We start from the raw sequence: 26,531 nt of genomic DNA on the forward strand, positions 1-26,531 counted from the left end.
AAGCGTCCTCTGTAAGGAGTCTGTACCCATGGAATGGGTGCTTTTTTTCCGGTTTCCTGCCACATTCCAAAAACGGACAGGGCGGATTAATTGATCGTTGTAAGTTGTCCCGTGATTATGTTAGGGTTAAATCGGGGTTGCTGGGTGGCGTGACTCGAAGGGACTATTCATGCTGTATCTCTAAATAAATAAATACCCCTCCCAGATCCTTGCCCATTCACTTGGCCCGTCTGGAGACCCCTGTACTCTGCACAGCCCACGCTGTCTGCACAGATGCGGTTACAGCAGATGCCTTGGCAAACAACTCGAGTCCCTCCTTGGCAGGTGTGGAACTTAATTCAGTCAACAAGCTCCAATTCTGAAAAGCTGACCAATAAGTAGAAATGATACGCAGAAAACTCCCAGTTTAAGTTTCCGGATCATTAAAATCTTTATTTTATTTACTGAGACACAGCGCGGAAAAGCCCCTTCAGCCCTTTGAGCTCTGCAACCCCCAATTTAACCCTCGCCTAATCACAGGACAACTTACAATCATGCCACTCACTGGTACATCTTTGGGCTGAGAGAGGAAACCGGAGCACGTGGAGAAAACTTGCGTATTCCACAGCAAGTACATCCAGAGTCCTTACAGGTGACATTAGAATTAAACTCCGACACCCTGAGCTGTAACAGTACCATGGAACTTTCACAAGAGATCTGCCACGGACAAATCCAGCAATAACGTCCTACTCACCGAGCAAAACCATGCAGACAATGTGCCAGTCTTCTCCCCCAAGGGAGATAACAGACTGCATTCACACAAAGTTAGAGGACCGCACCCTCCAAATCTTTATTTTCATTGTAACATTCATGACGATTGCTGATACCTTCAAATTCCTCACAATTGCGTAACTTGTTGAAGTAGTGAAACCATTTTATTTCCACTCTTAACCGTTTCTGGCATCTCCAAGCCTGAATGCTTGAAACCACAGTGAGCAAATCAGTTCTGAATTCTCTTACTGCTTACTTCTTGCCAACTATCAGTGACAACAAAAATCACTGCCTTTTGAACACAAACACGTGCAGCGGATGCTATTTAAACACTTCGCTCTAAGCACGGTGCAGAGTCTAGTGGCCACACGAGTGCACACGACTGATGCCAGTTAGACTGTCCAGCCACAGTCTCCAGACCCTGTTGAGCAGCATCATGTCCCAAATGAACAAAGGGAATCTCGGCTACTTTCCCGATTAGCTTTTGTTCTTTAAGAGTTGTCCCAAATAAGCAGCTGCTCCAATTAACTGTGTTTAAAATCAACTTCGAGGTAGGCACAAGGTGCAGAATGTAGTTTGCCAAGTGTTTACTGACACATATCCTGCACGCATCTTTTCCTAGGGTAACCCAGTCTGACAAAGCCAGCTTGAGAAGGTGCTCTGATCTACCGCACTTCATCACACCATTTACAGCCTGATACCTTTCTGGATTTTATCTTTCATCCTCACCACGGGAACGTTTAGTAATTATCTTATAAATAAACACATATACCAACTAAACTTAGTTCATTCAATCACTGTGCATAGATATTCTGGGCCTGATTTTTGTCAACTGTAATCAAAACACAACGGTGTAACATTTAATCTGGATAATTCAAGTACTTGATAGTTTTAACTATTTAAATACTGAATTGGTTTGATGAGTGTTGCTAACGATATTTTTAAAACTGTGTGATTTAATATCAAGAGCACTGTACCTGAAATCTATTCAGTCTCAACTAGATTAGCTGCCTACAGAGAGGCAAGTTTAGCTTTACATTAAAATAACCAAGGCACGCAGTGAAACATTGCACATGCACTGAGGGTGTGCTAGGGCAGTTCTGCAAGTGTTGGCCTGTTTCCAGTGGCAACGTAACACGCCCACAGCTCACTAACCCTGACCTGTATGTACTTGGAATGTGCCGGAAGGAGGGGGTGGGGAAAACGGCGACCAGAGAACCCAGAGAAAACCCACATGGTCACGGGAAGAACACGCACATTCCTGACAGGCAGTGGCGGGAATTGAATCCTGATCCAAAGACTCAATTTGGTTCCAAATGCCGTTGCTGTTGCTCCCACCTGTTGTTTGCATGGTTTGTTTTTTTTTCCATTCCTCTTTCTCTGTGGGCGCTGGGGGTTGGCCTTATCTTTCATAACTGGGTTCTTTTGGGTCCCTCGCTTTGCGACTGCCTGCAAGCAGACGAATCTCAAGGTTGTATAATTTATACATGCGTTGATAATAGACACACTTCTGAATCTCTGAGTGTTTCAGCTGCTGCCAGAAGTGTTGCATTAACTACTACGCTGCTGTATCCCCTCGAAGAAACCAATCATCAATTCCTTGTAATAAAATACTTGTGGGATGTAACTTAGACAGAGGTGACTCAAATTTAGGCAGTTCGGTGTCTGGAAAAAGAAAAATTTCCCAAGGAATCAATTGGATCTTCAGATGCAAGTGAATCGAGCTTCAGATAAATACCAGTTGTGATACCGGACTCAGTCCTCATGATTCATCCTAATCTAATTTTAATAAATATAGAATATCAAACAAATCTGTACACACCTACTTCTACAGCTTTTCAAAAAACAAAAAACAAAATACAAAGCCAATCTAAATTGAATAGCTGGGTGGTAATGTCTCAAAAAAGGCCTGGCGCTAACTTCATAAAATGTAGCAAAGTGAACTGTTCTAATAACACATTAAGATAGGCTTAGATTAGTTTGAAAGTATTGATTATATCTTTATCACTTGAAGGGAGTTAAATAATCCAACATAATTCAAGGAATTGGACATTACTGGAAGATTACTAAGTATACAGTCATTAATTTGCAAACCAACCAACTAATTCACAAGATTCAGAGACAGGCAGGCAGCTGAATCTTCAAGACTCAAGCAACGTTCCCTCTAACTTTTTTCCCCACAGCTGCGTGAACAAACCTTTGCTCTGAGCAGGAAACATTTTTTTTTTTTTTAAAAACATGACCTGAAAACTGTTGCACTTTAAATGCTTTTTGTTCCTAATATGCACATCAAACAAACACAAACCACAACTCACAAGTAATCAACGTCGGGCAGTCAGAACAACTGACACAATGGCAAAAGTAAAATGCTTTGACAGATTATATTAACAGATTTTAAAATGACCATAATTTCAAAATTATATTAACATATATAAAACTTCAGCTGCGTGGCAACAAAGGCCATGTGTGTGGGAGCATTTCTGTAACTGCGTGCCCACACGACTCAAGAGGGAACAGTGAACCTAACAGTGCATTAGTGCAAGGCTACGGTCTATCAAAGCCAAAGGTACCTTTTCAGCATAACTGAGAGATATTTGATTGAACTATTAGTGGTAGAGTCAGAGTCATGAGGATCTGTACACCTTTGTGGTGAAAGGGGAAACCGGAGGTCTCGCAAGAAACCCATGCATTAGTGAGAAGGTGCAAACTCCACGTAGATAACGCCGGAGGGTAGGACTGAACTCAGGCGAGGGGAGTTACATTCCCTTCAACTGCATCCCTGTGCTGTGCTTTCTACTTTGTACTGTGTATGGTGGGTGGTGGGGTGAAGTATGGATCTGCACACAACAGCGTCAGTAAACTGTCCTCATGTTCAGATCACTGTGCCTACTTGTAGCTAATAACACGTCTAAATATTTTCAATCCATCACTGTACACTACATCCATCTCCTATTTACATGAAATCCAAATCAGCGTGCAATTTGTGCGACCCTCAGCAAAGTTAAACTCTGGTATTCTCTGCCATTGTGTCATGATTATAGCAGCAGTCACTGTCTTACCCGTTGAAATGTTTTGTAAAGAACAAATTCAGATAAAGAAGATTAGTGACATTGAAACACACTGTGAAATGCATCATTGCATTAACGACCAGGATGTGCTGGGGGCAGCCCGCGAGTGTCATCGTGATTCTGGCGCCAATGTAGCACTCCCACAACCTTCTGACCCTAACCGGTATATCTTTGGAACGACGGAGAAAACCTACGTGGTCACAGGGAGAGCATACAGACTGTGGCAGGAATTGAGCTCCAATTGCTGATCGCTCGTGTTGTAATGCATTATGCTAATCGCAGTGCCACTATGTTGTGCATTCAACTGCTGACAAAGAATATATTGCCGTCTTTGATCAAGTTCTACAGTTGGAGCCATCTACCCTTCTTGTGCTCCCTCCCGTATCATTGTTTTAAAGCCAATTTCAAGTACTTGTGTTCATGTTGGGCATAAACAAATAATTTCTCCTCACTCTTCGGCCGTGTGTAATGCCTCCACCTCTTCCATTGTGCACCTACTGTAGCTCAGATAATGATCAATTCATCGGCCCTTGAAGATCTTTCCTTTCACTTAGGTCCTAGGAAACCCTACCTGCCTTCACTGTCAGCTGTCAGTAGTGCCATCTTTCAAATATCTGGGGAGCATTCTCTCTGAGGATAGCGACATTGACAATGACATCCAGAGCCACATTAAACAGGCATCAGCTGCCTTTGGGAGACTTCGGCGTAGAGTCTTTCAGAACAGGAGGCTTCGCCCCTCCACAAAGGTCGCTGTACACCAAGTGGTCTGTGTCACCACCCTCCTTTATGGCTGTGAAGCTTGGGTAACCTCCAGCCGTCACATCGAGTCCTTGGAGCGCTTCCACATAAGCTGCCTTCAGCGCATCCTGGGAATTACCTGGTGGGAGCAGATGCCTCACACTGAAATACTTGTAAAGACCAACTGCAGAAGTATTGAGGCCATGATCACCCAGCGTCAGCTGCCGTGGCTGGGGCACGTGATAAGGATGCCCCCATGTCGGCTACCCTGCAGAGTGTTATACGGCCAGCTACATCATGGTCGACGCTCAGCTGGAGGGCCGAAGAAGCAGTATAAGGATCAGATGAAGAATGCTTTAAGGAAGTGTAAGATCAGACCTGAGGACCTGGAGGATGTTGCTGCTGACCGTAACACTTGGTGACAGCTGTGTAGGGATGGGGTTCGTATTCTGGAGATGGAATGAACAACCAGAAGACAGCAGAAGAGAGCCAGGAGAAATGCAGCCATGGTTGCCACCACTACCACCACCACTACCACATATACATGTCCCACCTGCAATAGAGCTTGTGGGTCCAGGATAGGACTGTATAGTCATCAAAGATCTCACCGTTAAAGGAGTGGACGTTGTCATCAGATTCCGATGGACAACCGAAGAAGAAAGGAAACTCTACAGAGGACCATTCAATGAGTCCAATTTTAACATGAGAAGGAGCAATTGGACCCTCCATTCTCAAATACTCTTTCAAGGCAGTTTGATCAGACCCCAACAAAGAAATCTCCAAGGAACACAATCTACTGCCCCCAATTCCAGGGTTTCCAACCCGTGGTCCACGGACCCCTTGCTTAATGCTGTAGGTTCATGGCATAAAAAGTGCTTGGAAACCCCGGCCCTAGATTATATGGTCGGCACAAAGTTGTGGGCTGAAGGGCCTGTAACGTGCTGTAGATTTCTATGTTCCATGTTAATTATTGAATCAACTGTAACTACAACCCTTCAATGTCCCCCATTGTTCTCATTCTCCCCGTCAACCTGATGGTTTCAGCCAGCATTTCACCTGAGGGTCTTTATACTCATCTGCACAGCTCCTGGAAGATAAATTCAGTTTCCGAGGATACTCCTTCTCGTGCTGGTTTAGTTGAACCGCCAGGTAAGTCCGTGCGTGCCACCTGCCAGGTTCACCCCGAGGTCCTGCAGGAACCGGGAAATTCAGCCCTAGACACTACTCTGCGTCCCCGACTACCGGCAGTCCAGCAGAATCGCCATCAGTATCGGTCAGCTCGATTCTGGTACTGCACCTCAATCCGGACCGACAGATTGCTCAGCCACCGTGCAATCTACTGCATCGCCGTTGCATTCAGCGACCGTGAGATGGAAGGACTCGAAATGACAAATACAACTACGCAGTGGTGTTGCAAAGAAGGGCTTTGCTGTTAACGAACTCTGGGCGTGCTGTAGTCCAAATCCAGTGCCTACCGTGGTCGAGCAATTGGAGCAAGAAGATTGTATGGTCAATTAAACAGCAACCATGGGCCCACAGTAGCGTGTAGTTAGCAGGATGCAATCACAGCTTCCTCCCACCGTCCAAAGTTCTACCGGTCGGGTCGGTTAATTGGTCATTGTAAGTTGTTCCATGGTTAGGCTGGGGTTAAATTGGGGATTGCTGGGCGTCACAGGTCAAAGGGCTGGAAGGGCCTTTTCCGTGCAGTACCTCAATAAATAAATATATCACAAGATTCCTTCTTAAAAGAAAAATTCTACATACCCGCAGTCTGGTGCTGGACACCATCGACAGTCAGGGTCTGAAGCCAAGTAGCGTCGCAGCATGAACTCTTCGTACTTCTCCATCAGTGCCTGGTCATTCAGGATCATCCGGATATCGTGCGGATTCAGCCGCTCCGAGCACTCGGGGCAGCTGATGTTCACCCGACTCTCCGTAATCTCGATCCGCAGGTACTGGCGCAAGCAGTCAAGGCAGGAGCGGTGGTGGCACGTCATAATCTTGGGCACGTTCTCGAACGGGTGCCGCACCAGGCACAGGGGACATTCTAGAAAACCAGACGATGCCTGAAGAGGAGAAACCATTGGATTCAGGTTAAAACTGTTTCTGTTACCTATTCTCTCTGTGACACCTTAATTAGTAAGTAGACTGATCCGAGCAGAGTGGAGCCAATGGAGCAGAAGAATTCTAGATTTAAAACTTTTATCTTCCATTATTTTCATTAAGGCAACATTTTTTGGTAAATGAGTCATAGGTGAGTAATATCCAGTGGGAACATTTTTTATTAATTTTATCTAACTTCAACAACTTTCTTTCAGAATCAGATTTATTAGCATTACACATGGCGTGGGATCTGCTGTTTTGGGAACAGAAAAACCAGCATCGTCCTCACTTGTGCTACAAACTCGGTTTCCGTACCTGTTTACCTTCATTCCATCACCCTCACAGCTGGATTGCAACCATGGTACTTGAACTAATCCACTCCCATCGCCTTCCTTCAAATCTGTTCCTCTACTGTCAAAAGCTGAGCTGTGCCTCTGATAATACCTTCACTTGATTACGCATTAAAAATTGAGGTACATGGATGTTAGGGATATGGAGGGTGCAGGTCGATGGGAGTAGGCAGTTTAAATGGTCTGGCATGGACTAGATGGGCCAAAAGGCCTGTTTCTGTGCTGTACTCTTCTATGACTCTATCAGGGGGCTTTAAAACAGAGAGGAACGGGACCATGAGTGTAGAACTAGACCATACGCCGGGGCCGAAGAAGTTTGGACTAGTGACTCCTATCCTCACCCGAGGATGAGGTTTAAGGATTCTTGCAGGCAGACAATAAAACCGGCTGAGGTCAGCATCTTATATTTTGTTTCAAAGTCACAAACTATTTCTCCGGCCTGTACTTCTGCGTGGTACTTGGCTTTTAATTGATAACAATGAGCACGTATGTCAACTGAATTGAAATTCTAAGATCACCTGTTCCATTGATATTTTATCTCAGGATTCCAAAAGACAATAGGCTGAATGGTGTTCTTATCAAAATTATTGATAAAATATCGAGTTGAAACTGCAAAACGAAAAACAAATGGAATTATGTGGGCACAGCTATCTTTCTTAATGGAATGTTCAGTCACGGGGAAAACCTTCCCAACCATTGAGCACATCGACACAAAATACTGTTGTAGGAAAGCAACATCCATCATCAGAGATCCCCACCACCCAGGCCATGCTCTTTTCTCGCAGCTGCCATCAGGGAGAAGGAACAGGAGCCTCAGAACTCACACCACCAGGTTTCTACCCCTCAACCATCAGGCTCTTGAATAAAAGGGGATAACTACACTCACTTGCCCATCCATTGAGATGTTCCCACAACCAATTAACTCGCTTTAAGGCCTCTTTATCTGGTTATCTCATGTTCTCATTATTTACTGCTATTTATTTATATTTGCATTTGCACAGTTTGTTGTCTTCTGCACTCTGGTTGATCTTTCACTGATCCTGTTATAGTTACTATTCTATAGGTTTGCTGAGTATGCCCACAGGAAAATGAATCTCAGGGCTGTATATGATGACATACATGTATTTTGATAACAATATTTGAACTTTGAAACTTCTAACAGACTAAAGAGAAAGACTCACGGGTTCCAGGGCATAACTAGTCTCCTGTAGTTGTGCACTGGTTTGATATTATAGTAAAGTTCAAAATAAATTTATTAACAAAGTTTATATATGTCACCATATACAACCCTGAGATACATTTTCTTATGGGCACACTCAATATCTATAGAATAAAAACCATAACAGAATCAATGAAAGTCTACCCAACCAAAGCCTTCAACCAGAGTGCAGACAACAAACTGTGCAAATACAAAAGAAGAAATAATAATAATAAATAAATAAACAATAAATATCAGGAACACAAGATGAAGACTCCTTGAAAGTGAGTCCATTGGTTGCAGGAACATTGCAATGATGGAGCAAGTGAAGTTATCCCCTTAGTTCAAGAGCTGATGGCTGAGGGGTAATAACTGTTCCTGAACCTGGTGGTGAGAGTCCTGAGGCTCCTGTACCTTCTTCCTAATGGCAGCAGGATGGTGGGGCTCCATTTGAAACAGCAAATCATTTTTTGTTGCGCACAAAGTTTGGATTTGAACTGCTGTAGGGAACTGATTAAAGGCGTGTGGCTACCTCAGTACTAATCAACGAACTTCAGAACCTGGGCCTCTGTAACTCCCCTGCAACTGGATGCCCATCTTTGCTCTTGGGAGGCCACAGCCTGTGCAGATCCGTAATAACATCTCCTCTTTGCTGACGGTCAACACTGGCGCACCTCAAGGATGTATGCTTAACCCACTGCTCTTCTCTCTCCACATTCACGACTGTGTGGCTAGACAAAGCTCATACACATCCATAACAGGAGTTCCCAACCTTCCCAAGCCATGGACCAATACCCAAGGGGGTCCGTGGAGCCCAGGTTGGGAACCCCTCACCCGTAAATTCATTGAGACATCACGGTCATTGACAGAATCCCAGATGCTGGCAATGAGGCTCACAGGAGTGAGGGAGATCAGCTGGTTGAGTGGTGTTACAATAATAACTTTGCCCTCAATGTCAGCAAAGACCAAGGATTTGGTTGTGGACCAGGAAGGGGAAGTTTGGAGGACACAGCAGCCCTCATTGAGGTGTCAGTGGGGGAAAGGACGAGGAGCCTCAGGTTACTGGGTATCAACATCTTGTGCCCAACACCTTGACACAATCACAAAGGAGCCATACCCGCTCCACTTCACCAGGGGCTTCAGGGGATTTGGCAAGTCACCAAACACTGCTGAAAATGTCTACGGACATACGGTGGAGAACCACCTGTCCGGTTATATCACAACCTGGTACGGAAACTCCAGCTCACAGGATCACACCAGGCTGCAGAGTTCAATACAGTCAGCCAGCTCCATCAACAGCACAACCCTCTCCACCATCAACAACTTCAAGAGACAGTGCCTCACGGAGAGTTCTCACAATGCCCTCTTCTCAGCACACCAGTCCCAAGACTCACAATTAATACATTAGATACCATCTCTTTCTCTCCTCCATCAGCTTTCTGAACATCCCTTAAACCCATGAACCCTTGTTATTCCTGTTTTGCACTATTTATCTTTGCAAATAATAGTAAATTTTTAAACGCAAATGCTGGAAATCCAAAGCAACACACACAAGATGCTGGAGGAACTCAGCAGGCCAGGCAGCATCTACGGAAATGAATAAACAGTCAACGTTTCAGGCTGAGAACCTTCTTCAGGACTGGGAAGGAAGGAGGAAGACACCGTAATTAAAAGGCGAGGGGAGGGAAAGGAAGATAGCTAGAAGGTAATGGGTGAGGCCAGGCGGGTAGAGAAAAGGACTAGAGAAGAAGGAATCTGATAGGAGAGGAGAGTGGACCATAGGAGAAAGGGAAGGAGGAGGGGAACCCAAGGGGAGGTGATAGGCAGGTGAGAAGAGGTAAGATGCCAGAGTGGGGAATAGAAGAGGGAAAGGGGCAGGGAATTTTTTTTAATCAGAAGGAGAAATTGATGTTCATGCCATCAGATTGGAAGCTACGCAGATGGAATACAAGGTGTTGCTCCTCCACCTTGAGAGTGACTTCATCTTGGCATAGAACCGACATGTTGAAACAGGAATGGGAATTGGAATTAAAATGTTTGGCCACTGGGAAATAACGTTTATTGTCTTGCACTGAACTGCTGTCACAAAAAAAAAATAGCTATCACATCAGAGGTAACAAGCCTGGTTTTGATGCAACTTGACACATATTTTTCAAATTCAGCACCAAAGTCTTGTGTAAGCCCAACCATTTTCAAAATTCTAACACGTACTTAACCATAAGACAAATATAAACATTCCACTGAATTAATTTCGGAAATAATTGAACTGTGAGGAAGTACCAGCTGAAGGGCGGGGGAGGGGAATCCTATCTGACTGGACTTCATATTCTATCTTCTGCAGTCTGGTTGAACGGTAAGGCTGTCTTTCATTGATGTTGTGATGGTATTACTCTATAAATTTACTGAGTTTGCCCGGCCGGTGGTGTAGTGGCATCTGCACCGGACTTCAAGGTGAATGGTCCCAGGTTCAAATCCGGTGGGCTCCTTGCACCAGATGCACCACAAGGCACAAAGAGGAACTAACTAACCACAAGACAATGAATCTCAGGGTTTTAAATGGTGACATATATGTACTTTGATAATAAATTTATTTTGAATTTCATATGCTTCCTAAAGTTGAAATAATTTTTAATCCAATGTCAGCTTGTTAATACCCCGCAAGGTTGCAATGATGTACAGATTAAATTTTATGCCAATCCATTCATTTAACTTTCAACACCGGCGGTTTCCGATCATTTCGGAAAGATGAGGATGTATTTTGAAAAGCAGGAGGTAATAATGCCAGAGATCCTTAAAAACAAATTTCCATTCAGCCCAATCAGGAAACAGCTGAGAGGATCCAGAGGAGGTTCACAGGAATATTTCCAGGAATGAAAGGGTTAATGTATGAGGAATGTTTGGCGGCTCTGGGCCTGTACTCGCTGGAGTTTAGAAGAACTGGGGGGGGGGGGGGGGAGCTAATTGAAACCCATCGAATTTTGAAAAGGCCTAGACAGAGTAGATGTGGCCAGCATATTTCCTATAGTAGCAGAGGGCACAGCCTCAGAGTAGGATGTCCATTTAGAACAGAGATGAGGAGGAATTCCTTCAGACAGAGGGTGCTGAATCTGTGGAATTCATTGCACAGATGGCTGTGGAGGTCAAGTCAAGAGGAGGTTGATAGGTTCTTGAATAGTAAGAGAGTTAAAGGTTACTGGGGGGGGGGGCAGGATAATGGCATTGAGAGGGACGATAAACCGGCCACGATGGAATAGCAGAGCAGACTCGATGGGACAAGTGGCCTGATTCTTATGACCGTATCTGCACACAGTTTTCATGCCTGGATTCCACAAATGCCGGACCACCTGCAGGTTTCCTATTTCTGCAAAGACTGCTGTCAGAATGCTAAGCTCTGCACAGTCATCGCTCTGCTGCAAACAGGCAAAACATGATTGTCCTTTAAACCACCGCAGGCTACGGGACCTGGTATCTTGCCAAATGCTGTCTCAAATGATAAGAACTCTCCAGTTTCCTGTGACTGGATGACTTACTGATGAAAGTCCGAGTCTTATCAGAACGAAAATATTGTGAATGGAAGTAATCAAATGAATTTCAACTCCAAATTTTGGTCATCAGCCAGAAACACCAGCTACTGAAAGGTTGATCTGTAATGCAATCAGCCGGGTATCCTCTGGGGCAGCTGACTTGATAAATGGCACGGGTATGCGTCATTTTATTAAGTAGAGAAGTGGAAACCAGTGTGGTCTCCAGCTGCCGTAGCCCATCCACTTCAATGTTCAGAGATGCTATTCTGCACATCACCGTTGTAACGTGCGGTTACTTGAGTTACTGTCACCTTCCTGTCAGCTTGGGCCACTCTGACCAATCTCCTCTGACCTCTCTCATTAACAAGGTATTTTCGCCCACAGATATTTTCCCCCACCAACATCTGTAAACTTGGCTGTTGTGCGTGAAAATCCCAGGAGCTCTGCAGTGCCTGAGATACTCAAACCACCCCATCTGGCACCAACAATCATCCCATGGTCAAAGTCACTTAGATCACATTTCTTCTCCACTCTGATAGTCTGAACACGAACTGAACCGCAGACCAAGTCTGCATGCTTTTCTGCATTGAGTTGCTGCCACGTGATCAGCTGATTAGATCTTTGCAATAATTGACGTGTACCTAATAAAGAGTCCACAGAGTGTAATAGATAATTTTTTTTCAGATTTAGATTTACTTATGACAGCTACAGTCTTAGGCACATATATATAACTAGGGTTTCTATTGTGGACTGAAAGGCGAATCATAGAAACATGGAAAACCTACAGCACAATACAGGCCCTTCGGCCCACAAAGCTGTGCTGAACATGTCCTCACTTTAGAAATTACCTCGGGTTACCCATAGCCCCCTGATTTTCTAAGCTCCGTGTATCATGGTTGGGAAAAGGGGAAGGGAGAGGGGAGGGAGTGGGAAACACCCGAGAGACATTCTGTAGTGATCAAATGACCTTGCCTGGTGTCTCAGAGCTGGGTGTGTCTGCACCCACACCAAACCCCCCTGCCTGGCACCACTTCTCTGCCATCTGTCCCACACCCCTTCCATGGCACTCCACCCTCTCCATTCCAAACACCCTTTGCTCCCACCAGATTTATAAATTCACTCTCTGCTTCAAGTTGACAAATACAGCACTGTTCAAAAGTCCTAGTTATATACCTGTGCCTGAGACTTTTACACAGTACTGTAGGTAGGTGCGTGCAGTGAAATGCATCGTTTGCATTCACAACCCGAGGGCATGCAGGGGGCAGCCCGCAAGAATTGCCACACATTCGGGTGCGAGACAGCATTCCCGCCGTGTTCTGCATTTTCAGTTCTCTCAGCATATAAATGACGAGGGACCGAAGAAAATGACAGAACTGTTTTTCAATAACCACGGAATCCACCAGAAGAATTACCTAAATCACCCTGACAATAAACAGAAGTTCGGTGCAGCAGTTCTGAAAGCAGCAGGGAGTGGAAAGAGCAGAAAGGGTAGGTGGTGTTAAAAGGGCTGACGGCAGGGCAGAGAGAGGTGTTAATTACCACATGGAAAGAGCGTAATGCAAGAACAGTGAGAAGAACTTGTAGGAATGACAGCAAACTCTCTGCCTACTGTTCAGCAAATCAAACACCTGTGGCGTGCAGTCAGAGTGATAAAACACGGCAGCACAGAAACAGGCTCCTCGGCCTAGTCCCATTGACTTGTACCCAGACCAGAGCACTCCATACCCCTCCTATCCACGGACTTATCCAAGTTCCCCTTAAATTGAACCCACATCTGCTGGCTTGTTCCACACTCCCAACTTTCTCCGAATGAAGAAGTTCCCCCTCATCGTCTCCTTCAACATTTCACCTTTCACCCTTAACCCATGACCTCTAGTTGTAGACCCACCCAACCTCCTTGGGGAAAAAAAAGCCTTCATTTACCCCCTCTATACCCCTCATGATTTTATATACTTCTATCAAACCTCCCATTCACTCTCCTACACTCGAGGGAATAAAGTCCAAAGAAAAAAAAAGGAGAATGACCTTCAACTGTTCTAACAGTTGGATAGCAAGATATCGCTGATGTGTATTGCACAAAAACCTTTCCAAATAATAAGTGATTAAAAAAATAGAAACTCAAGGTACAAACACTATATGGAATTTACTAAATCCCAACCAATTTATTATGAGTTTATATGTAAATAACTGAATTAAAATATATTTTAAAGGTTTTGTTTCAGCCTGTGCATGAATGCACCTTAACTATAGACGCATTCACCTTCATTATTTGCTGATGACTGAGATTTTTGCTCCTTCCCCGCCTTGGTTGCCTAATTCTCACGGGTACAATTCCTCCATCTTCAAACCTCAGCAATAAGAATTACAAGCCATTCAAAACACTGACACTAGGATTAGGGGCACATCGATCCCAGTTCGCTTCCCTGTCGTCTGCACGGTCCCGATTGCTGCTTTTTTGCTCTGATGTACTGCTCCTAACAAGACAGACATCAACAGATCATTGTTCAGATAGTCATAGGAGCAATTCCATCCACAGACAGATTTGTGGTCTGACTCTGATCTATACCATACTGAAGGCAAGATACTGGCTAGGTGGATTCCGTTGTTAAGCCCTTTAGTATTGCCGTATCCTATTTGAATTTATGCAAAATCTTTATTGCCTAAAAGCCCAGGGAGAAGGCCTTTACCACGGGCACCATGCCCAGTGTGGAAAACTGGTGGAAAATATTTCCTCGGCCATTAACAACAGTAAGCACCTCCACCGGCCCACAGAGCTCACAGGCTCTGTCAATGCGGGTGACCAAACACAGCCGCGGCCCAGATCACCAGAAGGCCTACTGACCATGACGTCTGACTGGCCACTGAAAGATCGATCTCAGCAAGCAATCAAAGTTCCCTGACTTCTTGCGTCATCATCCCTGCAGCCTGACATGGTCATTCTGAAAGAAACCTCGAAGCGGGTGGTCATGGTAGGACTGACAGTTCCTTGGGAAGACTGGATTGAGGAGGCTTTTGAATGCCAGGAAAGCCCAATACCAGGAGCTGGCAGAGCAGTGCCAGAGACAGGGGTGGAGGGCACGATGCGAGTCTGTAGAGGTGGGGTGTAGAGGCTTTGCTTGCTGCTTGCTCTGCAGAACCTACTGTCTCCTTGGCATTACGGGGGCTGCAAAGAAAAGAGCCACCAGGACCATCACAGAGGCTGCTGAGCGAGCCTCCGGGTGGCTCTGGATCAAGGGGTATGACCCGTGGGTCAGTGCTGTTGGGACACAAGCCAAGGCCTGATGAACCCTGACTGGGTTGCCTCGGCGAGAGTGTCTGCTGTTGAAAGACCTGACACACCCAGTGGCCCCAGGTTACATCACTGACGTCATGTCCCAGCACATCCTAGGACGTATCTCAGCATCACGTCAGGAGCAAATCCACGCACAGACGGGACTCGTGGGATGACTGCATACTGGATCCATGACAACTGCAAGGTGGATTCCATTGTTTTTGTACTGCTGTAGCCTTAATTCTTATAATTCAGTTTATAACAATCCTCTGTGAATCCGTTAACTGTTGATTCAAGTCCCGTTCCAGGAACTTGGACGTTTATTATCTAGCGACACAGCACAGCATAGGCCATTCAGGCTCCTTGAGCCATGCTAGCCCAGCAACCCCGGTTAACCCTAACCTAGTCATGGGGCGACTTTCCAATGACAAGATAACCTACCTGGTAGGTCTTTGGACTGTGGGGGGAAACTGGAGCACCCGGGGAAACCCTCTCATTCCAAGGGGAGGACGTACAGAGACTCCCTATAGAACGGTTCCGGAACCGAGCTCCGAAAGGCCCCGAGCTGTCATAGCGTCATGCTAACGGTTATGCTACAGTGGTGCCGGCCCTCCCCATCGTCAGTGGTCTCCGCCTCAGGAAGGCGACAGCCAAAGATTTCCGCCAGTCAGACCGTGACATCTTTTCTCAGCTGCCATTGGAAGGAGGTACAGCCGTCTTTAAGTCCCGTACCACCAGGTTCGAGAACAGCTACCTCCCTTCATTCATTTGGTTCTTCAGCCAATCAGCACAATCCTCATCACTACGGCTTAGCAACGCTCTTCTTATCTGCTTCTCTCTTCCCCCTGGGCCCCCTCCTCCTTCCCTTTCCCCCATGGTCCTCTCTTCTCTCCTATCAGATTCCTTCATCTCCAGCCCCTGTCCTTTCTCACCCCCCTGGCTTCACTCATCACCTCCCAGCTATCCTCTTCCCCCCCCCCCCCCCATACTCTTAATCTGGCATCTCCCCCCTTCCTTCTCAGTCCTGGAGGAGGGTCTCGGCCCGAAACATCAACTGTTTACTCGTTTCCATAGATGCTGCCTGACTTGCTGAGTTCCTCCAGCATTTTGTGTCTGTTGCATTGTGAACACATTGAACTACAATGAACTGTTTTATTTTGTTTTAATTGTGTACTTTCTTGTAGTGACTTATACTTATGTCTTTTTCTTGTCTGAACGCTTCTTATATGTTGCAGTGTGCCCAAGATTTTGCACCTGTGAATATGTACTTGGGCTTACGGCAATAAACTTGACCTTGGCTTTAAAAGAATTGGGCTGGCATGCCATTGTAGTGCTGAAGAACCACTGGAATTTAAGAGGTGCCAAGTTCTGGACCTGTTTCCTGTTTTCTAAAGTGTACAAGGTGTCAGCACACTACTTCAGAGAAGAAAAACAATGGATCCCCGTCCTGACAAATGCAAAATAATTCAGTCAAAAATCCTTAAAACAGATAATCTGCTCATTTACGTGTTACTCTCTGGGCAATCCTGCTAAACGCAGGTTATCAACAGTCAATGCATTCCATAAGGCAAGTCTGGCCTCATATTTTGAGTATCTAAATCATGGGTAGGGAGAGTGGCAACGACAAGCAAGAAGCGTGGGGGGGGGGGGAGGAGGGAAATAGAGGGGGTGAGAAAGGGGAGGATGTAAGATGAGGGTAGGAAGGAGGGAGATCAGGAGAGAGAAAAGGGGGATAAGGTATGGGGTGGGAAGGTACAATGAGAGATGTGGGAAGGAGGGAGATAGGGAGAGAGAAAGGGGAGGATGAGAGATGAGGGTAGGAAGGAGGGGATGGAGAGAGAAAGCGAATAAGAGATGGGGGTGGGAAGATGGAATGAGAGATGGTGGGAAGGAGGGAGATAGGGAGAGATGGGAGGATAAGAGATGGGGGTGGGAAGATGGAATGAGAGATGGTGGGAAGGAGGGAGATAGGGAGAGATGGGAGGATAAGAGATGGGGGTGGGAAGATGGAATGAGAGATGGTGGGAAGGAGGGAGATAGGGAGAGATGGGAGGATAAGAGATGGGGGTGGGAAGATGGAATGAGAGATGGTGGGAAGGAGGGAGATAGGGAGAGATGGGAGGATAAGAGATGGGGGTGGGAAGATGGAATGAAAGATGGTGGGAAGGAGGGATATAGGGAGAGAGAAAGAGGATAAGAGATGGGGTGGGAAGATGGAATGAGAGATGGTGGGAAGGAGGGAGATAGGGAGAGAGACAGGAAGATAAGAGAGGGGTTGGAAAGAAGAGAGACAGATGGAGAGAGAAGGGGGGATGAGAGATGGTGGGAAGGAAGGAGATGGAGGGAGTGAGGAAGGAGAGGATGAGAGTTGAGGGTAGGAAGGAGGGATGAGAGATGGGAGAAAAAGGGGAAGCTGAGAGATGGGGTAGGAAGGAGGGAGAGAGGGAGTGAGAAAGATGGGTTAGGATGGATGGAGATAAAGGGAGCGAGAAAGGCGATGAGGGATGGTGACAAGGAGGGAGACAGAGGGCTGAGACTTTCATCAGGACTGAAAACGAAAGGGGAAGTCACCAGAATAAAAAGGCGGGGGGAGGGGAAGGAAGCCAGCTGAGAGTTAAGAGGTGAGAGGTGAACAATAGTCAGCTACCTTATCTACAAATGGACACATTCAGAGAGGCCAAATGTAAAACCATTTATTCACTGAACCAGGTGTCCCAGGGTTAAAAACCTTAAGGACTCTATAAATTATCTGAGTAGTGCTGTTAGATTATAAAAGGAACTGGCAAAATTGATTCAAAGTCAAGACAATTCAAACTTCAAGAAGTTAGTACAGAAGAGGTTAAGTGAAAGGAAGAACACAGCTGATAACTGACTGGCCTGAAAAGCAGGCTGTATAAACAGTCAAGGGACTCCAATGTACTGTACTCACAGAAACAGAACCAATGGAGCACACAGAGATGGACCTTTTGCTCCTACTTCTAAAAAAAGCATTCACATAAAACATGCACACGTGGAAGGTACAACACCCAGGAGAGTTTAGTGCTTTGCCAGGAAATGACAGTGGCATTCTGTGATCATACGCTATTTACAAGGGTTTTCTGATGTTTAGTGTAGATCTTTCATAATGAAGGTTTCCAGAAAAAAAGTTTCAAAAGATCTATCTAACGTGCAATTGGACTAGCACAAATCTTAAACATGAAAAAGACTGTGTCTTCAGCTTTGCTGAACAGGTTAATACTTCTTAGAAAAACACTTGTTGGAGTGACTCGCTTTTTCTTTTAAAAAGGTAGTAAAAATTGCCCATTTTGAGCTTGGACAATTCTTGATTTACCAAAGAGTTATAATGATTGTTCCCGAGCTTTCACAGTAGGGTGGTGTATCCAATGCACAGCTCTGCACTTTGGAATATTCACTTGACTTATTCTCCAATTTCAGTACATCAAAGGTGGCAGAAATATATTTTGACAACATTTAATATCTGGCAAGATACTTGCTGTAAAGGGCTGGACCAAGTTCCTATTGGGTAATAACTGAGTATACTACAGTTATGAATAATCCTAGACCTCCAAGAGGACCACAACCATCACCAGGGTGCTGGAGGAACTCAGCAGGTCAGGCAGAATCTATGGAAATTAATAAACAATCGATGTTTCAGGCCGACATCCTTCTTCGGTGGTTTCGAGGCTTGCGTGCCTCAGTGACCCAGAGAGCTATGTTGGCTGGAGTCAGGACTTTATGCTTTGGCTCTTGGTAGGGTCACCCATGACAAACAGGTCACAGGGTAGAGGCCAGACTCCAGGTTTGGCGGGGGGGCGGGGGGAGGTTCAGCCCTAACTATCCTGACTGGTCAAACAAAACTGTTACAGAAACAGCAATGGAGAATCTTCTACATGTGACTGCGACAGTATTCCTGAGTCTCAACCCAGGCCTTGCATGGCTGACAGCAGTGAAAACCGAGAGGAAGTGACTGACGTGATGAAGGAAGCCCCGAACACTGACAGAGACAGAGGACCTTCATTACTGCCCAAAATGCCAGTGGTGTAACAGGCAGCAAGTAACGATTAATCCTAGAAATTTGTTTATTGATTGAGGTACAGAACAGAATAGGCTCTACTGGCCCTTTGAGACATGCCACCTAATGCTAGCCTGATCACGGGACAATTTACAACAACCAATTAACCTGCCAATTAACCAGCCGGTCTTTGGACTGAGAGGGGAACCCAGAGGAAATTCACACAGTCACAGGGAGAACGTACAAACCCCTTACAGGCAGCGGTGGGATTTGAACCCCGGTCGCTGGTACTGTACACCTCCGGGCCACCGTAAAATGTTGTTTAACAGATTAACAGAAGCTTACCATGGTTTTAGACTTTTCTGTATTTTTTTGGTCATTACTTTTCTATGATCACCAGGAAAAGGTGGGGGGGGGGTGGACATTTATCAAAAGGCACGTTGGATTTCCATGTATCAGTGTAACAAGGTCTCAACACAGATGTGCTGATGGTGCTCCCGTTAGGTACCTGCAAGTGTTCCCACCCACTGCGATGATAAGACATAGGAGTAGAATTAGGCCATTCGGCCCATTGTTTACTTACTGAGATACAGTGCAGGACGGGCATTCTAGCCCTTCGAACCACTCCACTCTGCCCCAATTTAATCCTCCCCTAATCCCGGGACAATTTACAATGACCAATTGACCTACCGACCGGTGTGTCTTTGGACTGTTGGGAGGAAACCCACGCGATCACGGACGGGAAAGGGAACGTACAAACTCCTTACCGACAGCGGCGTTGTGCATATTATTATTATTATAACAACACAAGGAGATCAGGCCAACCCACCGATTATCTTAAGTTTTCGAATTCCCTTAATAGTTTGATCACATTTTTGAGCGGCACCCACGAATAACCGGCGCACACGAAGTGCCGAAACACGAGTAAACGTCCGTCTACATTGAACGGTAATTGGAAGCGAACCTTCTTTGCCGAGTCCGAAGATGTCAAGGTTGTCCGGCTGTCGGTCACCTGCAGTTTTTTCTCGGTCTCCGCCGCCTCGACGTGGATGCTCTCGATGCTGGAGACGGACACTTCCTGCTTCTGCTTTCCTCGGGATTTTCCATGAAACATGGCATGGAAAGAAATCGTCCTCCTCTTTGCCGGACACTTGGGGTCGGGGGAGGCGTTCGCCGGGGAGCGGGGAGGGTGGGAGCGCATTGTTTGCTCGGAGCGGCTTCCCAGCTACGGACGGCTAGATGCAAGGAGTACCTCCGGGAAGCTCTCCGCCTCTGCCTCGATCAGCAGCTCCCGCATCTGGAGTCAGTCCGCTCCCTCTCTCCCCGGCCGAGGCTGCAACATAAAAGAGAGGGGATGAGCGAGTCAGCTTTCACCCAGGTTCACCACAGTCCTGACAGAGCATGCTCCGAGTGCCTCACCTACCGCTCTTAACCCCGGTCGGAAAGTGCGTCACGGTCACTAATCTCGCTCATCTCGGGCTCCCTTCTGCACTCATTCTGATGGCTGACAGACGGGGCAATCAGACAGCAGCCCGGCTTTGATCGAGTGGTATTTAACGCCCGACCAGCCAGCCCACTTGTGTGTTTGGGAAAAAAAGATCTCGTCTACAGTTTCAAGGTTTGGGCGTCGCACACAGATGTTTGACTTTCATTCTGGCTTGTTGGTCGCTGAATCATTTTAACCCTTGAGCAACCGCAGTAACCGGGAGGGGCGCACGTAGTGGTAAAACCTGCGAAACTCTGCCTTCTAGATTTGTTTAAATACACTTTTCGTTGTGAGGATTATATTGCTGCCGTGCGCTCATCTTAGAAAAATAACAATACATTATTTTACATTAACCCAGTGGATTCCGGATAATTGGGACACATCGGGACCGGTACATTTTGGCCCAATTAAGCGGTTGCCCATTAGCTAAGTTTCATGGAAATTTAAAAAAGGTATTAAAAAAAGGCAATCATTTAACTAGGGACCAAATTATGAATGTAAATGAAATACATTATAAATTAGAACACTATCAATATTACTAGTATAAATTTGTCAGAACGGTTGTTGCGGTGCGTCTAGTCTGGTGGTGTAGTGGGTAGTTAGTGCTTGTCGCTCTCGCTTTCAGCTTCCACCAGGAGTTAGCAGTCTTGAGAAAAGGAGAGCTGAATGTGTAAGTCTCTCCCTGCTGGAACACAGCCTCTCCAACAGCAACACACCGAAACTGAACTCTTTTCGGCCTAAGGAGGACATGCCCTGTTGGTGGTGAACCAGATCCCCAGATATGGACAAATTACCCCACTGCCTTGTGGGCAGCCTCGGGAGGGACAAAGCCCAGACAGCAAATCCGGAGTGGAGCCCCTATAAGGTGGCTGGACGTCATTGAACATCCTCCTGGCTGCATTACTTCATAAGCTTTCCTTTGGACTACACTGGTGAGGCCGAGAGGGGGATCTTGACAACTGGGCATCTCAGGATCTCCATACCTCCCGCCCAGGCTTGTGATGATCACCACCATCAGCCATCGTTCTCCAAGACAGACGGATGCCAACCATTACAAAATTGTGTATTAATTCCTAATAGTTACTGACAGAAGAATTCATCACTGCTGTGTTCTTCCAACTGACTGCAATTGAACAAAATCAGTGCGGACACCTAGTGTGGATACTGTTACCTTCCTGCATCAAGTCAAAATTAAAAAAAAAAGACAAAATGATCAAAAATCTTTTTTTTTTTGAATCAGCGTCCGTCGGCCCAAATGGATAATCTAACAAACACATCTAACCAATACTGTTTGCTCCGTAATGTCTAACGGCCGTTTCTGGCATCTCCAAGCCTGACTGCTTGAAACTAGAGTGAACAAAACAGTTCTGAATCGTCTTACCTGCCTTTTGGAACACAAACGCACTCATCTGACACTACTTTGAAAACTGTTCCACTCTCAGCAAGGTGTAGTGCCTGCGTGCATCTGACGGCAACAGCCTCCTGTCCCAATTAAGCGGCACCATGCCCCAAATAAAAGTTTTAGTTCCTTGCCCCAAATAAATAGCTGCCACAGTTAGCGGACGGCCCAAAAGACAGGAATCTACAGGCTTCCTCAGAAATTACTCATACCTTCCTTCGCTCACTTGCCCTAACCAAGTGCAACTGGTGACCCATCAAAGATTAAAACTCAGCACAGAATTCCAGTCCGTGTTAGTAAAACATTGTAAACTTGTTATTTTTACTGTACAAGTGCTTAAACATTTAATATTTAGTGTTCATATTTTAGAGAATATTTAAAAAATACTGATTTCCCAAAGGGCATCGAAGCAACCAGTGGTGGATGAGAAACTGAATTAAAGTGTCCTGGGCCACTTGTGTGCAACCTAAGAGTTTATGTGCACATTCCCCCCACAAACTCGCGCAATGAAGTGGCTTTTCATGTCCGGATGTACCAATTGCCAGAGTGCATTTTCTCACTGTACCGCTTATGAACAGGACGTGGGTTTTCCTCGCAACCCACCACATTGCTGAGACCATGACCTCTGCTGATGTCATTTAAGGGAGGGAGGGGGGAAAAGGCAGTGAGCACTGCACACCCTGAGGCCACAGCGCAGTCATCCCCGCAGTGGGGAAGGATCGGCACATTGCTTTAATATGATTTAAATTCAATCCGTTGTAAACCTCCAGGCAAAGGACAAAAACAGAAAGTGACCAGAACAAGCACAGAAACAAAGAGATAAAACGATAATTTGAATAGGAAGGGCCGATGTGCCTTGGCTCAGGGGTCAACTGTCGTTCCTTTCCGCCTCTCATGAGGCGGTAACCTTGCTGTTTCTCAACCCAGCATGGATGGAAAGCGTGCAAGGAGCTGGCCGGATTTGAACCCAGGAATGCTCGCCCGGAAGTCTGGTGCGGATGCCCCTACGCCACCAGCCGGCTTTCCGAGATCGATAACAAGGGGAAACAGATCAGAATCGGAATTAACATCACTGGCGTATGTCATGGTTTTGCAGCAGCAGTACACTGCAATACATAATAACAAAGTTCATGCTCTTTGACCGTGATTCTTCTTGGCAAATTGCCATTGCTTTCTTCTGGGCAGTGTCTTTACAAGACGGGTGGCCCCCAGCCATTATCAATACTCTTCAGAGATTGCCTGCCTGGTGTCACTAGTCGCAAAACCAGAACTTGTGATGTGCACCGGCTGCTTGTACGACCATCCACCACTGGCTCCCATGCTTCAGGTTACCCTGATTGGGGGGGTTAAGCAAGTGCTACATCTTTCCCTGCAGGCTAGCGGAGGAAAGGAGCACCTTACACCTCCTTTGGTAGATGTATCTCCACCCCCCAACCATATAAAATTAAAAATTATAAGTGTGTATACACACACAGAAATTTGAATCACATAAGTAGCGCAGAGAGACAGTGGTTTTTTGTATTGTCCAGGTGACCTAAGGCTGTGTGAAGAGACATTGAGATCACCTGGACAACACAAACACCTATGTCAGGATGCTGTTCATTGACTATAGCTCAGCATTTAACACCTTCATTCCCTCAATCCAGACCAATAAGTTACAGGATTTGGGCCTCTGTACCTCCCTCTGTAATTGTATCCTCGAGTTCCTGACCAGAAGACCACAATCTGTGTGGATTGGTGATAACATCTCCTCCTTGCTGACAATCAACACTGGCACACCTCAGGGACGTGCTCTGCTCCACTCCCTAGTTGAAGGGTTTTGCAGTAGCAACCTCGCACTCAATGTCTGGAAGGCAAAAGAGCTGATTGTGGACTTCAGGAAGGGTAAGACGAGGGAACACGAACCAATCCTCACAGAGGGATCAGAAGTGAAGAGAGTGAGCAATTTCAAATTCCTGGGTGTCAAGATCTCTGAGGATCTAACCTGGTCCCAACATGTCAATGCAGCTATAAAGCAGGCAAGACAGCACCTATATTTCATTAGCAGTTTGAACAGATTTGGTTTTGTCAACTAAAATACTGGAAAACTTCTATAGATGTACTACGGAGATCATTCTGACTGGCTGCATCACTGTCTAGTACGGGAAGGATTACTGCGCGGGATCAAAAGAGACTACAGAAAGTTGTAAATTTAGTCAGCTCCATCTCAGAATCAGAATCAGGTTTATTATCACCGGCATGTGTCGGGAAATTTATTAACTTAGCAGCAGCAGTTCAATACAACACATAATCTAGCAGAGAAAATAAATAAATAAACAGATAAATAAATTACAGTATACGTCTATTGAATAGATTAAAAATCATGCAAAAACAAAAATAATATAAACAGAGTGATGTAGTGTTCACGGGTTCAATGTCTGTTTAGGAATCTGATGGCAGAGGGGAAGAAGCTGTTCCTGAATCGCTGAGTGTGTGCCTTCAGGCTCCTGTACCTCCTACCTGACGGTAACAGTGAGAAAAGGGCACGCCCTGGGTGGTGGAGGTCCTTAATAATAGACATTGCCTTTCTGAGACATCACTCCTTGAAGATGTCCTGGGTACTTTGTAGGCTAGTACCCAAGATGGGGCTGACTAAATTTACGACCCTCTGCAGCTTCTTTCAGTCCTGTGCAGTAGTCCCCCCCCCCCCCCTCCCCATACCAGACAGTGATGCAGCCTGTCAGAATGATCTCCACAGTACACCTATAGAAGTTTTTTAGAGCTTTTGTTAACATACCAAATCTCTTCAAACTCCTAATGAAGTGTAGTCACTGTCTTGCCTTCTTTATAGCTGCATCAATATGTTGGGACCAGGTTAGGTCCTCAGAGATCTTGACACTCAGGAACTTGAAACTGCTCACTCTCTCCACTTCTGATCCCCCTATGAGGATTGGAATGTGTTCCTTCGTCTACCCTTCCCAAAGTCTACAATCAGCTCTTTCGTTTTACTGCGGTTGAATGCAAGGTTTTTTCTGTGACACCACTCCACTAGTTGGCATATCTTGCTACTGTACACCCTCTCATCTCCACCTGAGATTCTACCAACAATGGTCAGCAAATGTATAGATGGTATTTGAGCTATGCTGAGCCACACGCTCATGGATATTGAAATCGTAGAGCCCTAAAACACCTAGAGCTTCAGAAACACCAACAGAAGCTCCAGCTTGAAGCTGTGAGGTGAAAGAGGAACCCACAGGGGCCCAGGACAGAGGACTCTGCGAGCTGCTGTCAATGGCCTGTGCCCCTCTATGGCAGATGGACTTAAGAAGAGCACAGGTTAGCGTACAATCGTATCAAATTGTGAACACTTACTACTGCACTGGAGTTTTAATTAAATGAAGCAATATCTCCAAGTACAAGATGAATTATTTCACCTCCAAGGTGAAAAAATGGTGGATTTCATAATTTGATAATGGTCTTTTATAGCTGTTTATTATATACATTTTGAAACTTGCCAAGGTTCAAAGTTCTAAGTAGGTTTATTATCAAACTATCTACGCAGTAGACAGACTGTTTACTATAGTAGCTTGAGTGTAAACTCCATCTAACACGGGTTAAGTAGGTCAAAGATTAAACCCTCAGACAGAAATTAGCAGTTGATAAAAAAATTGATAACAGGTGTAGTTTATTTCTGATGTTGTGCCTTCAGAAGTCACAGCTGATTTGTTCCTTAACCCCATCGACGCACTTTGATTCTATAAACTCTAATAACTTTGTATTCATCAATGTATGTTTTGAGGTTTCTTTTGGTACAAAGTCTCAGATTACCACTGTGCTTGTGAGGAAGGGATTTCTGACAGCACATTTATCTTCAATTTTTCCAACATTTTAAAATTTACTCTAATTCCTTCTTAATCATTTTCAAAACCTCAATCAGACCACCTCTTAATCTTCCAATTCAAGCTTCATGTAAGTAACCTTTCGACTACGGTCTTTTCCAATAAATCTGTGGTGTCCCCACTCAAACACACTGAGATAAGGTGCCCAGAACCAAGTGCATTACTCAAAAGGGGAATCTGACTAGAGTTTTACACCTACACCTTTAACGAATCTTCCAATGTTTATGCATAGCTCTTTTGAAATAAAGGCCAACATCACACTGTTCTTGTTACAAATTGCCTTACGTAGTCATCTGCACAAAATAATTTTTATTATGAATAAACTTTATTTTGATATAAAAATGTGCACAATATTAAGTCACATATTGACACAGGTGACTTTTAACCAACTCCCCCACCCCAAAAGTATACAGTATTTTAACCTACCTATGTCTTCATTCCAATCTCCTCCTTTCTCAAACCTACCACCCACACGTACTTCAAATTAGATACTTAGGGGTGTATCTGTTGAAAGCCACTTCACTACATTTTGCTTCTACAGTTATTTCTTTGAAATTATTTACAGTAAATTCATTTAAACTATTTGAATTCGAAGAAAATCTATACTTACATTTCTTTCAGATGACTTACAATAGTCTACATTTTATTCGTTTTTACAATGGATACAAATCTAACATAGCCGTAGTTGCAAACCACATGACATGGGTCTGTCCCTCACTTTGTATTTTTGCCAAGGAATTAATGGGAGGACAGC

At 45.3% G+C, this 26,531-nt stretch overlaps 1 protein-coding gene across 4 annotated transcripts in view; it reads right to left on the bottom strand.

Moving 5' to 3' along the window:
* Positions 1-26,531, bottom strand: part of rnf19b (ring finger protein 19B) — a 161,332-nt gene that overhangs the window by 16,108 nt on the left and 118,693 nt on the right. For 2 of the 4 annotated variants that reach the window (XM_073034262.1, XM_073034260.1), the window contains 2 exons: positions 19,979-20,347; positions 6,321-6,622 (listed from right to left, as the gene is read on the bottom strand). In XM_073034262.1, coding sequence (XP_072890363.1) covers positions 6,321-6,622; positions 19,979-20,215 — 539 coding nt within the window. In that variant the 5' untranslated portion in view covers positions 20,216-20,347. Of the gene's footprint in view, positions 1-6,320; positions 6,623-19,978; positions 20,348-20,433; positions 20,662-26,531 lie in introns of those variants that run through there. The other 2 variants (XM_073034259.1, XM_073034263.1) reach the window with 2 other exon arrangements.

The sequence above is a fragment of the Hemitrygon akajei genome, chromosome 32 (genome assembly GCF_048418815.1).
Source record: "Hemitrygon akajei chromosome 32, sHemAka1.3, whole genome shotgun sequence".
NCBI classification, from domain to species: domain Eukaryota; kingdom Metazoa; phylum Chordata; class Chondrichthyes; order Myliobatiformes; family Dasyatidae; genus Hemitrygon; species Hemitrygon akajei.